At 35.4% G+C, this 14,923-nt stretch overlaps 1 protein-coding gene across 1 annotated transcript; it reads left to right on the top strand.

Moving 5' to 3' along the window:
• The first annotated feature begins 21 nt into the window (after positions 1-21).
• LOC125189573 (calcium-transporting ATPase 12, plasma membrane-type-like) lies at positions 22-2,754 on the top strand. The gene has a single exon (XM_048086837.1). The coding sequence runs from the start codon at positions 22-24 to the stop codon at positions 2,752-2,754; it is 2,733 nt and encodes a 910-aa protein (XP_047942794.1).
• The last annotated feature ends 12,169 nt before the right edge of the window (positions 2,755-14,923 follow it).

Genomic DNA, 14,923 nt, shown 5'->3' with positions numbered 1-14,923 from the left:
TACTACTTTTTGAGAGAGAGAATGCTGCAGAGTGAAGAATACTTAGTCACTAGAGAAATTCTTGCAGAAGCAGTTGAAAGAAACTGCAGAGACGCCCTTGACCACTACGGCGGCATCGAATACATTGCTTCTGCGTTGAGAACAAATCTCGAAGCCGGAATCATAGGCGATCCAACCGACCTTAAATCCCGATGTGAAGCCTTTGGTTCAAACAAGCCTACTTCACAGCCACGGTGGCCATTGGCTCATACCATAAAACGCATCCTGTGGGATGCTTTACGGGACACGACCATCCTTCTCTTGTTGTGTTGTGCAATGCTTTCCCTGGCCATTGGCATCAAGATCAACGGTGCAGCAGAGGGTATTGTCTATGCCCTTTTTTTTATACTAGCCTTGTCTTTTGTTGTCTGCTTTGGTGTCGTCGCTCGCTTTCTTAGGGAGAGATGGATGCTCAGGAAATTCTCCAAACGGAACGGTGACGTTTTGGTTGTGAGGAATGGCTTGGTTGATGCGATCCTCGAATCCGACCTCGTTGTTGGCGACATTGTGTGGTTGACTACCGGTGATCGAGTCCCTGCTGATGGCATTTTCATAAACGGCGATGATTCATTTAAGCTCAACGCTGATTTGGAGGTGGATTATTCCCAAAGTCCTTCTCTGTTTACCGGCGGGGAAGTGTCTCAAGGCCGGTGCTGTATGCTCGTGACGTCAGTGGGTGACAACACTGAGAGAAACAGGCTAATGAGAAATATTGGGGATGATCATCGCCTTCAACTGTTGGATGCTATTGAGAAAACCAGCTCTAAATTCGATAAGATTTGGCTGAGCCTTTGGCTGGTCCTTCTGGTGGTGCAATTTGTCCGTTGTTTCGTTGCGAAGAAGGTTCAAGCTGATAAGGATCCCAAGGGAGTGAAGAACAGAATGGAGGATTTGATGAAGGAAGTGGTGAAGAAGGAGAGGTTGAAGGCTAAGGGCTTGTTTATGATGCTATTGGTGCTTGTCTTCGCGAGCAGAGAGGGCTTACCTTTAGCCCTCTTCGTCTCCTTGTCGTATGCCTCTCACAGAATCAAGTCTTGCAAGGCCACTGTAGCGCAGCTTCAAGCTAGCGCCACGGTCGGCTTGATCACCACTATCTGCGCCACGGGTTTAGTTTTGAAGCATTCAGATATGGCAGAATTGTGGATCGGTTTTGACCTCGTTCACCATCATCTGCAAGTGGACGCACAACTTGTTGAAGCTTTGCGCCAAGGAATATTACTCCACTCATCAACAAATGGGTGTTTTGAGGAAATCTGTCTTCTTAGTTGGGCCAGGGCTGTGCTAGGACTTACTAACACGGAGACGGAGTGCTACTATAACTATACATCCATGGTTCGATACCAAATCGCTGCGAATTTATGGTGTTCGATTCTGGAAAGCGAATGCCAAGTCGAAGATAAAGTAATGGTGCATGTCCACTGGAGAGGATCACCAGACTCCATCTTGCCAATCTGCTCCCATTACTACACCTTACAAGGGAACATCGAAAGCCTAGACGCCCTCAAGGCCACAGCCTTTAAACAACTACTCGCTCCATACGGACAATGCTGCTTCGCTTTCGCTCACAAACGCGAGATTCAGGACGAGGAAAACAACATCAAAACCCTGCAAACTGGCCTAATTTTGTTAGGCCTTGTGTGTTTGAAGAATCCCTATTCGGCCGAGTTTATACAATCCATCCAACATTGCCAGGAATCCGGAGTTAGCGTCAGATTCGTGGTCGACAACGACATAAACACGGCCAGGATCATCGCCGTGTACTCGGGACTACTGAGGCGCGAAGACGATGGGAAAATAGTCGATGCACGCGATTTCCGGAACCAGTCCGAAGCGGACCGCCTGAAGATGGTGGATGACATTCTGGTGATGGCCAACGCCACTCCCGGAGACAAGATGCTGATGGTGAAGTACCTACAGAAACGCCACGTTGTAGCGGCGGCATCAGCCGCTATCAGAGACTCGCCTCTGCTCAAACAAGCCGACGTTGGCATCTTCCTCGGAACGTCTAACGAAGACGCCGACATCTTCGTCCCGAGCAGCGGCTTCACGCAAATCCCCGCAATCCTGAATTTGGGGAGGCGAGTTTGCAGAAGCATCGGAAAAATCGTGCAGCTGAAGCTCATAATGGAGGTCTCTGCTTTCACCATCAACATCGTTTCTCTGTTAGCTGGAAATGGCAGGGAGGCGCTGGGCTCGTTGCAGCTGCTGTGGATCAATCTCGTCATGGAAATTCTGGGAGCTGCGGCGGTTGCCGTGACTACTATTTACGGAAGCTCGGCTCGGGCAAATACGGACCCGGTTTACGGTTCGGGTCGGATCATTACCGGGCCCATGTGGATGAGCATAGCCGTACAGTCCTCGTTTCAGGTGGCGGTTATTCTCATCTTGCTTTTGAAGGGGGAAACCGTTTTTCAGGTGAGTGAATCGGCGGTGGGGACCATGGTCTTCAACTGCTACGCCTTCTGTCAGGTTTGCTTGCTGATTCCGGCTATTGAGATTAGAAGAGGCGATGTTGCGGCGGGGCAGAGTTGCGTTTTTCTTTGCATTGTGGTGGTCATCGGAATTCTTCAGGTGGCGGTGGTCGAGATTGTCGGAGCTATTGCTCGTCGCCCCAGATTGGGCATCAACTTATGGTGCATTTGCGTTGGGATTTCGTCCTTGTCTCTGCCGTTGAGCTGGGCTGCTAATTTGATAATTAGGATATCACGATTGTGATACATAATTTTGATTCTTATATTTATAGATGTGTACATCTCTATTGGTCATGTAAATAATTGATTAGCATGTAAATTGTTCTTGTAAATTATTGATTAGCATGTAAATGTTGGAATAATTGAGTGAACAATTATATAAAGCTCTCTATGATGATTAGCCAAGAACGAAGAAGGAATATAAACTGTAGAGCGGAAGCGTACCTTGATCCATATCGAATTGAAAGGCGGAATTGCTTTGCAACGGCTATGGATCTTTCAAACAATCAGAGACGTCATTTATAATAATTTGCCGATAGAATACAGAGATATTGAACAATCCTAGCTTATATTTATATTAAATATAAACCCCTTTATTTCTATTCGGTCCCTCATCAAATAGAAAATCTCATAGTATCTATACTTATTTCTATAACAAAATAAATACACTTTAGTCCAAATTTTAATCTTTATTGAACCACTTTAATTTGGACAACTGAAAGATAGCCATATACATTAAATTAGTCATGTGAAAGCCCAAATTTCTAACAGTAAATTGTTCTTGTAATTACAATTACAATTGATCTACGGATATGAAATAGTGTCAATTTCTTTGTTTCAATATTATTATAGTAGGAGTAGTAAATAATAAGGGACTAAACTCAAATCCTTTTATGTAGTAAATAATAAGGGACTAAACTCAAATCCTTTTTTTTAAAGTAAAATGATAAGGGACTAAACTCAAACCATCTGATTACCTAGTAAATACTTCTTCCATCTCTTAAATTTTACTCCCTCCATTCCAAGGAAGATGACCTATTTCTTAAGCGGCACGAGAATTTATGCAGTTTTATTTGTGTAATTAAGTAGGAAGAGTAAAGTAAGAGAGATAGAATAAAGTATAGATAAAAAAAGTATTTTCATTTTAAATAATGAGTCATCTTAGTTGGGACAAACCAAAAAGGAAAGTGGTCATCTTCAATGGGACAGAGGGAGTACCACATTTTGATCAGACACAAGTTATAAGTGGAAAATAGGTTAAAAAAGTAATGGAATGTGAATCCTACTTTAAATATAGTTTTATAATAAAATTTGAGTGAGAACAAGTTAGTGGAACGTGAATGCCACTATAAAAAATGGTAAAAAATGAAATGTGACAAATTTTGAGGAGGGACGAAAATGAAAATATGTACTCCCTCCATCCCACAAAAGATGTCACATTTTCCTTTTTAGTTTGTTCAACAAAAGATGTCACATTTCCCCTTTTGGAAAAAGTTCTCTCTCACATGAATATAAAAATTATATTTTCTCTCTCCATTTAACACACAAAACAAAACCTCCTAAAATCCCATGCCGTCCCACAAGTGTGACATCTTTTGTGGGACGGAGGGAGTAACAAATTTTCAGGGATATATAGAGGATATGTTAGTATTACATTTTTATATATATACATATACAAATGAATTATAAGGATGTTGTAAAATAAACTATTAATTCATCCGTCCCGCTTAAGATGACACATTTTTTTTTAGTTTGTCCCAATTAAGATGACACATTTCATTTTTTGGAAACTTTCTCTCTTCAATTAATATACTCAACCACTTTTTTTTCACTCCTAATAAAATATTCATCTTTCTTTCTCTCTCTATTTTAATACTTACAGCCACTCTTTCTCTCTCCAATTAAACACTTTAACCAATAATTCATAAAATCTCGTGCCGGCCAAGAAATGTGTCATCTTAGCTGGGACAGAGAGAGTAAAATACTACTCCCTCCGTCCGAATAAGATGACACATTTTCCTATTAATCCAGTAACGCCTAAGAAATGTGTCATATTAACTTGAACGGATGGAGTAATTTATATATAAATATAACTCTAATAAATTATAATTATATAAATTAATACACATAATATTACATACTCCTTCACTGAAAATTTACACACATATTATTACATACCAACGTCATAATTTTTATTGGCTGTAAAGTAAAACAAATCAATACTTTGATTGGAAAATTAGAATAAGATAAAAAGCTTGACCCTCCAAAATAAGTAGTCAAATATTCTGGACAATAGATTTTGTAGAATGACGTGGAGTAATCTGCACGTCGGGCATTTGTATGGCTCTGAATGTTAACATGAAAATGGCATAGACGTGACAAGGCGATACATTATTGAGAGATGTTGGGTGCTCAAAACATTTTCCCAAGTTCGACCATCGTGACTGTGAATCCCAAGATCGACCGTCGTTGCACAAACAAACCGAGCAACGTTATCCAAATCCGATCAAGGGCCGTGACCGTGAACGATGCCATCACTTCCGATCCCGAGCTAACTTGGCAAATTGTGGTTGGAGCTATAGGTAAACCTTTTTTCTTTTTTTCTTTTTTTAAAAATTTCTGTTAGTATTTAAACAAATAAAATAAAATAATTATGCGGGCACGGCGTGCGCGTGCAGCGGGTGTTGCTCCATTTGTGGTGGCCGGGGTCGAGTTCAGCAAGAGAATTGTGGAACAGAGAAATTGCAAGGTGTGTAGAGGCTCTGGCCTTGTATTGAGGGACAACAAGTATTATTTTCGATGCCCTGCTTGCGGTATGAATTCATCATTCATGGATACTGACTGCTTTTAGATGTAGTTTTCAAATATAATTATATAGTGGATGTTAATATAATTGGTGGTACAGGTGGCTTTCTGCCATGGCAATCTTGGAGGAGATTCTTTACTGGTTAAATTAATGTCATAAGACAATACCTTATCCTCATAAGTGGTGAAAGATTCCAATTGTTGGCGTTCATCAAGATTCCAATTCAAAATCAAACAAGAGATTACTGTTGCATTATGTAACAATCCATTCAGGACCACTATTTTCTTCGTTAATGTAACAGTGGCGAAAGATTAGGATTGTTGTTATGTTGTAACAGTGGTAAAAGATAATGGTCGGAACTGGAATCTTTGAGAATTTAACATGAGAATTTGAATGCTTCGGGGAAGAAAGGTGAGAAACAGAGAAGCTACGCGTTTTGGGATTTTGGAGTGTATTGGTGTGTTTTACTTTTTAAATCTTTATTTCCTATCTTTAAGTTTTCAAATGGGTTTATTTTTGGGCCTTGTTCTTTTATTTGAATTTAGTGTTGGGCCAATTGGCTAATACTCCCTCCGTCTCAGTTTTGGAGTCATATTTTGCCATAAAAGTCCGTCCTAGTTTTAGAGTTACATTTAGAATTTTCCATATTTGGTCATATAATTTTACCCCATTATTCATCAAAATTACATCAAAATGTCATTATTACATTAAAATAAACCAAAACTAAAATAAAAAATCAAAAAGTCAAAAAGGGACTCACATTCAACCAACTCACTTCATTTATTACATACACACTCCATCATTTCACTTTATTTATTACATACTCCACCATCTCACTTCATTAATTACACACTCCACCAATTCCTTAAAATCTGTGACATAACTAAATGTGACTCCAAATGTGGGATGGAGGGAGTATATAATTTGAGTCTCTTAGAATTATATTGACAAAGAAAGGAGTATTGACTGTAGAACCACTTCGTCTGTCTTGCAAAAAATACGGACAATTCATTATGTACCAAACTATAAGTATTTCGCTGCTTCATAAGAGTAAGCATCAAATTAGTCAAAAATATCAAGAGCAAAGATATGTTTCTACGAAAAATTTGGATGAAACCATTTTACCACATCAAAGAATAACCGAAAATAGAGACAAAAAGCATTTTAATTTACTTGTCTCGGAAAATGTTTTATCGTTTAAATGCCGTAGTAAGTGAGAATTCTAATTTGTTTCAAGTCAAAGAATATAAATTATATAGATAGTAATATTTTGGATGTAACGAACGTATCAGAATAACAAACTTTGATGAAGATTCATTGTGAAAGGTTCTGCAACTTTGCTAGCAAACTTTGTAATGTAGAAAAAGAAGTAGCAATACTAATAAATGGAGTTTGCATGTAACCTCCATAACAAATCTTCCCCAATATATATAAATACGTGTACAAATTAAAACAAGCTCGATCCAATTTAACAATATATTTTATTCATGTAGGCATTCATAATGAATGCTTACATACAACAATAGCAGCATACTTATTGCTTATTCATATTCATTACTACAATTAGAAGAGTATATCAGCAATGAGAACTCATCAAATATTAATCCTGATGAAAAGCGTCACCGCTGTATTCAGAATGAATCCAAGCACCGGCGAAAGCACAGAGCCAACAATAACCGGAATGGCGGTTAAGACACCGGTGGCAGTGTTAAGGACTGGGCAGATGGTTTGGTTGAGAGGAAGGGTGATGATGAGGCTGCATGGTAGGGTTCCACCGAGGATGGCGGGGATGGTGAATAGCGTGTCATTTATTAGGTTGGGTACAGTAATGTTAAGGACTCCGTTCACACCGGTGACGCCCCTCCCAACCGTGATCGTGCCACCGCCGATTGAGGCGGAGCAGTTCAGCACCACAGGCACTCCCGGTATCCCCGTTGCACCTGGCAAGCAGTTACCGGAGGGCGTGCAGCAAACTCGGCCCCCGACTGTGATTGTATTCAGCGGTTGGCCGTGGGCCGGAGGAGTTGCAACGGCGAAGAGGAGGAGAGCCACCATAATTAAGGCCATTTCTAAGGATGTTTTTGGTGTGGGATGTTTTTTGTTTTGCTGTGTTAAAATATGAGGGACTCGCCCCTATTTATAGTAAACCTTGTTTTTGGTATGCTCTATTATTGGAATTAAGTATTGATGAGAATGGAATTATATTTAATTTACCTCTAGAGATTAAATTATTTGATTAAGAGATAATACACCTCTAATCCAAACAGTTTACCTACTGCGCCAAACCTACACTATTGTAGTCTACTTTCATTATGAATTGTTATTACTATATGATTTTTCTTTGAGGGGATACTAGCTACATGATATCCATATAGTTATATTCAAATATAGATAATTTTTAATATGTTTTATTCATAAAATCTCAATCATTAATAAATTACTTTTATAAAAATTGTAAAATTGAAAATATCAATAATATTTTTTAATGTATTATAATAAAAGTATATGTATAAAATAGAACAAACAATGCAAACCAATGCATTAAAGTACAGATAACACTCTAGTGCATAATCAATACCAATCAATGGCCATTAGATCTGAAAATGAGTTCACAATATTAAAGCTTTCAGATATTAATATATTTTAACACAAAATATCAACTAACATTAAAAAGAAAAACTAATTTTTAATGATAATTAAGAAAAAATTAAGACACAATTACTTCCCTAGGATTTTTTTTAAAAATAACAACAATTTAAGAGGTAAAAGAAAACATTCATAAATTAAGGATAAATTAACTTAATCTTTGGACAAATTAACTTAATCTTTTGCTTCTTTAGGACACTTCCATTATTTTCATCCTCTAATTTAAGTTGGGACATTAACAATGAGAACATTTTTGGAAGCGTTGGTGGTAAATTTAGAAACACAAATTAGCATTCTTAATTGTATTAAAAATGTCCTTAACAGTTTATTTTGTTGTAGTGAAAGGTGTAAAATTATCAATTTGTTGAATCTAATAATTTTTGTGGTTATCTTTGATGTCAGTGTAATACATTAGAAATATTAAAACAATGACATGACACAACTACACGAGTGTATCAACACAATTTTATTGAAATTGTACCATACTTGTTTAAAAATGACGATTTCCAACGTATCTAAGTTATGCATAGCACCATGTTTGGAGTAGCTAGGGTTACTGTAAATATTATAAATACTAGAAGTCAGATTGCCCTTTTTTTTATCAATCAAACAAGTTTCTTTAAGTATATGGTGTAGCCTAAATTTGTCTGACAATTAATTCTTTTAGTTTACTTTGAGCTATAGGAATACTTTTTAGAAGTATCACACACATCCTTATCAACTTATTTTATACTGATTATATCTATAATTAGATGGTTAAGTAATTCAATGAATCACATGTGGAGTTAATATGCCGAAATTGATCGCCTTTCACCAAAAAACAAATTTTAAATATAATATTTTCAAATTTCAAATAAACATAAAAATCAAACTTTAAAAATGTGTACTTAATACAGAAAATCACTAATATAAAATAGATAATAAAAAAAACTTATAATCTATACATATATAAAACAAGAGTTTTGAAGACATTTATAAAAATATTATTTTAAATTAAAAATTATAATTAAGTTAAAATTGTATTTAGTATAATCCACGATAGCTTCAGAAATATTCTTACTATTTGTTAATATATATATGATTTATATTAATTACACAAATATTAATTACTATTATTAGTGTGATTTAAATGTAGGATAATCATCACCACAAAACGTACGTTAATCACAGATATGTAATTTAAAAATAATATTTTTATTTTTATCTTAAATGGGACAAGTAAAAGGATAAAATTAAAATTGTAACTAAAAAATTCCAATATTTAAGTAGACTTTTTTTAAATTCTTATTTTAGAGCTTGCAAGGATAATCGATCGTTTAATACATTACAGAGTAAATGTCAATTTTGGTCCTAAACATACGACCAAAATACGAATTTGGTCCAAAACATTCACTTTTTGAAAAACAGGTCCATAACAAATGAAATTCTTGTCGGAGTAGTCTTTTTTTGACGGTTCCGTAAAAAAAAGCAATTAACTTTGACCGTTAGTTTTTTGACGGAACTGTAAAAAAATGACTATTTCGTCGACATTTTCATTTGTTATGGACCTGTTTTTCAAAAAGTGAATGTTTTGGACCAAATTTATATTTTGGTCATATATTTAAGACCAACATTGACCTTTATTCTACGTCACGTGTTCAAAAGTTAATTTTTTGTTCAATATATATATATATGTTGTTGTAGTTCTTTTCCTTTAATCTTAGGAAAGTGAAAAGGTTTCTTTTAACATTATCCTTAAGTGAGACAAGTCAAAGGTTGTGGAATATATATTTGATTATAAATATATACTACCTCCGTCCCCTAAAATTTGCTACACTTTGACACGACACGGGTTTTAAGAAATGTAATGGAAAGTGAGTTGAAAAAGTTGGTGGGATGTGGGTCCTACTTTTAAAGTATTAGTTTTATAATAAAATGTGAGTAGGAATGAGTTAGTGGAATATGGGGTCCTACCAAAAATGGTAAAAGTGAAGTGTATCAAATTTTCAGGGACGGACCGAAATGGTAATATGTATCAAATTTTCAGGGACAGAGGTAGTAACTTTTTTTTATTCTAATTTTAATTTTAATTCTTTTTCTTTCACTATAGATATGTGGCATGCGGTAGCTATAACGATGACCGACATTTGGAGGTTTTCTGGATCTATTGTGAAGACGAGACGCTTGTGAGACAATGTGCGTGCATTTGGGGATATTGCTAGGTGTCAGAGTGCATATATGGAGGTAGTTTTATAAACAAATCAGAGATTTGATTTCATATTCGTGAGTATTTTAATTAAAATGATATTTGAGTTGTCTGTATTTTCAATTTCAATATTCACTAGTCTCGAATTGAACAAATATTTTAAAACTAGTTTATATGTAGGAGCATTATAATAGTAAATGTGATTTGTATTTGAATCAAGATAATAATCGAATTATCAGTTATTGATTAGAATATTTACGAATAACGAGTATATATGTACATTTATAATTATTGAATATTGAATCAAATATCATAATTCTATCATAATTCTATATTTTTATATAAATACAAATATATGTGTTAGAGCTTCGCAAGGTTAGGTAGGGGATAATGGATGAGAAGGATAATATGTGACAATGCACGATGTGATGGTTGCACAGTGGGTTGTATGATAATTACATAGACGAGATCTACCTAAGGAGGGTGATTATGTTGTAGGATATTATTTTGACCGACTGTAAATGCAATTTTGCATGGGGTAAAGCTCACGATTCAGGGTTATTGTAGTTTGAAAGTGCTATCAGAGTTGGAGTGAATGTCATGTTCAACTTGATAATATAGTTTTATTTGATTTTGGGTAATTAATACAATATATATTTAGTGATGAAAATCAATTGAGTTGTATATCGCACGGATGTGATACTAATCTATCAACATATAAAGTGACAGTTTTAGAGAAACAAATTTGGACGGGAAAATGAGATACATATTTGTATATTATCGAAAAAAGCATTAGAGAAAGGAGAGAATGAATCCTCATTTTGCATATTACCGAGAAATTGAGCGGCGACGAGCTGGGTGGTGTTGAGCTAAATTTGAAGTCTGGTTGATTTTTTATTTGAACTTCGAGTGTCGTCGTGTCATCATACATGATGTCACTCTCTCTCTTAAATGCTTCCGCTGAGATATTATTACCTTTCACAATTACGTTTTGGAGCCCCATTTACTGTTAGATTATTTATTTTGATAACCCTTGTCTTTGGATTTAAATGTTACGGCATTACTCTGATTTTTTCTCTGTTATTTGAATATTAAATATTTTAGTCAAATTCTTTATTGAAACTCACCCAAAAAAATTTATATTTCTTAAAAGTTCCATTAGTTGCGACCACCTGTATTTATTAACCACAGAAAGGGTGGTCGTGACAGTTTGGTATCAGATCCAAGTTTCATTCCGCTTTGGACCCAAGAGTCTTTTGTGAGTAATAGTCTAGACTTGTATCGATAGACTAAAGTATTAACGTCGAAGCCTCAAAACCACAACTCGTCACGCCCAACTCCGAAAGAAGAGGTAACAATATTTTCATGACTTTTGAGATGAATGATTGAATTTTTGGAATTGAACTGAAAAAGATTGTCTTTGTGAAAATGGCAGTTTTGTTTATTGGGAATTTAAAGTTAATGCTATGGCTTTTGAAAAAAATGTTGGAATAATATGGAATGTGAGATGCTATGTGAATATTTAATTGTTTTTACTTGACTATAAAGCATGATGATGTCGAATGTGATGGATATTATAGTATGCATGTGAATGATTACTTGATGGGGAGATTTATTAATAAATGTTTAAACTGCGAATTAATTTAAGTTGAAGAACATACTTATTACTTCCATGAGTGACGAAATATCTTTATATATAGATATATGATTGGAGTTACATGATTATGAAGTTGTCAAACACAAAGCATAACCCTTGTTTAGTTGCAATTATTTGATTATGATATAGATGGATACGAACTGCATGATTTATGAAACTAGTTTTCCACCCACGCTATGCGCGGTTCCATATATATAAGTATTTTTAATTTAGACATTGTTCTTTAATTTCACAGTACATAAGCTATCACAAACGTATACAAATATAAATATTAGCACTAAATTAATGAAAGAGAAATAAAATTTATAAAAATAAAATAAATATATAAAATAAGACTGGACCCTTAAAGAAAGAAGATAATTTTGGCTCTACAAATTCAATCAATATACAATAAGACCATAAGAAACCAATCAAATTAAGTCGAATCCAATCCAATTACCAGCTGCAATATATAATAAAAAATTCAATATATAAAGAACCAATTTATGCTCAAATGCTATTGTTTATATGTAGCAATATCTACACAAATTCACTAGTAAGATCCAAAAATAACTTCTCTATAAATATATCTACATGCTCAAACATCTTAAATTTTACAACAACCAATCATTCGATACTTGAGAACTAACGAATGAATCACACTAAATTAACAAAGACAATACCAATAATTATATAAAACATAATATCTATAATTTTATGATTCTAAATAACCAATGCTAATAAAACACAAAATGATCAATATCTAGAGTCTAAAAGTTAATATTGACTCTGCTAATAAATTCACTCGCTTTAAATGGATAACAATTTCAAAGTTTCGTGATTAAATTATTCGGGCCTTACGGGCATGGGTTGGGCCTGCATAGCCCATTTGGCCAATTTAGCTTCACTATAAAATCATCTATTTTGATGGCACCGTTGAGCAAGCGGCTGTCGCTTCCATCTTACACAGCATGGGCTTCGCCTCCTTCAGTCAAACCCATGAATTATCTCTACCTTACGCTAAGTCTCACTGCGACATACTTCTCCGGCATCCGTCTCTAGCTCCACCTCACCCTCGATTGTTGTATGGTCTCGCTAACACAATTGATCGATTGGTGCGTGGCCTCGCTAACACAACTGATCGATTGCTGCGTGGCCTCTCGATTGTTAAGAGTCTTTGAAATTAAATTATTATTCAAATTTGTTGCATGGGATAATGCTCACAGATTTTGGCTTTGGGATGAAGCTAGGAGAATAAGCTATTTTTTTACCTTAGATACAACCCTCTCTTTTTACCCTATTTTACGGTATGTGAAAAAAGAAAATTGTGCCTTTATGCAGGGGCGGAGGCACGATGGGGCCGGGGGCCCCTGGCCCCTCACCCATTTCAATAATTACTATATATAATATATGTAATTATCATTTACCACATGAAGTGTTAGTGCAGATGGATTGATATTTGGTCACTTGACTGGGAGCTACCAAGTTCGAATCCTTTTTCACAATAGTAACTTTTATTGATTCTTTCACTAGTAATTTTGTAAATATATCATTTTATTTTATAATCATAAAAAAATGGTTTCTAATTCATTTTTGTCTTTTTTTTCTTCTATTTGTTTATGTCTTTTTTTCTTCTATTTGTTTATGTCTTATGGATTTTTTCACATTAGTAACTTTTATTGATTTTTTCACTAGTAATTTTGTAAATATATCATTTTATTTTATAATCATAAAAGAATGGTTTTTATAATTCAAGAAGATAAAATAATTCTTTGATTTCATAAACATTGTTAAATAATACTCTATCCGTCCCACAAAATATGCACTTTCCAATTTTAGAAACTCTTTTCTCTATAATGTGGTATGGCCTATTTCCCACTAACAATACTGACAGGTCCTCAAAGTGCAGTGCAGGTTTGTACTGTGATATGTGTCACTCGATCTAACAGGTCCAGAGGATTCGACTAGACTTCAGAGGCTAGAAGATCATGAAACTTATCAGAAAGGGGTCGTTGGGTGCACTCTGTCCCTTCAAAAACCTCAACCCACTATACTACAACTTAGCACAGGGAAGTAAAGGATCGATCCCACGAGGAAGTAGGTGTTACGAAACTGCATTTGAGGATGTTTTGGAAAAGAAAGGGGTTGGCTGCTGCCACGCAATTTTTGTGGGTCGAGAACTTAAAACTACTGGGTCTGAGAGATAAGCGAAACTTTACTCTACCTATTGGGTCTAATAGATCAGAAGAACTTTACTCTACCTACTTGGTCTAAAGGATCAGAAGAACTTTACTCTACCTATTGGGTCTAAGAAACGAAAGTGTACGGAACATACATGACTCAGAGAAAATGAGATATTTTTAAGTTCTGAGACAGCTGGGGTAAACTTAATTAGAAAGGCTTTCCTAATTTGGGCAAACAAGCATAAAGCAAAAAGCAAGACAAAATTCCTTAAACTACCAGGGTCTGGAAAAGCATGCAGAAAGGTAAAAGAGACAAAGTAGATCGTACTGACAGGTCTAGCAGATATGCAGAAAAAGTAAAGTACATGCAGAAAAGTACTGACATAAAGCAGATCTGGTTCTAACTACCAACAACTTCATCTTCTTCGGGAATCAAACGAGAATAGCAGAGAAAACAGAGTATTAAACACCATGAAAACAAAGCAAACTCTAGATCTAGACTTAAAATGAGAAATTAAAGCCTAAAGTAACAGATCTACGCTACTGGACCTAAAGGATGCAGAAACGAAAGTAAATAGCCATAATCATGCACAACGTAAACATCAAGCACCAAATATGCGAAACTTCAACTTCAAAACACCACGATTCAACAAATCCAAACATCTCCTTATGCAAATCCCCAACCTCTAACAACAAAACAATAGATCTCAACTCCAAACATCCAACAACAAACAAAGAACGAAAGCTAAATACAAGAGATTAACATAAACTCAGAGATATCCAACCAAAAGCAAACATAAACTTCCATAATAACTATAAATAAGTCTGAATCCAGCAGATCAAAGCAAGAAACTAGAGTTGCGAAACTTAAAAAACCAACAAGGTACTAAACGAAAGCAAATAAAATTGTTTCTTCGCCTCCACAAGGCGGTGTTACACAGCAAAATGACAATGACG

Source organism: Salvia hispanica, chromosome 5 (genome assembly GCF_029641045.1).
Source record: "Salvia hispanica isolate PSC_SH4W2 chromosome 5, Shi_PSC_v1, whole genome shotgun sequence".
NCBI lineage: Eukaryota > Viridiplantae > Streptophyta > Magnoliopsida > Lamiales > Lamiaceae > Salvia > Salvia hispanica.
The sequence above is the reverse complement of the archived record's forward strand: the minus strand, read 5'-3'. Positions and strand labels throughout refer to the sequence as shown.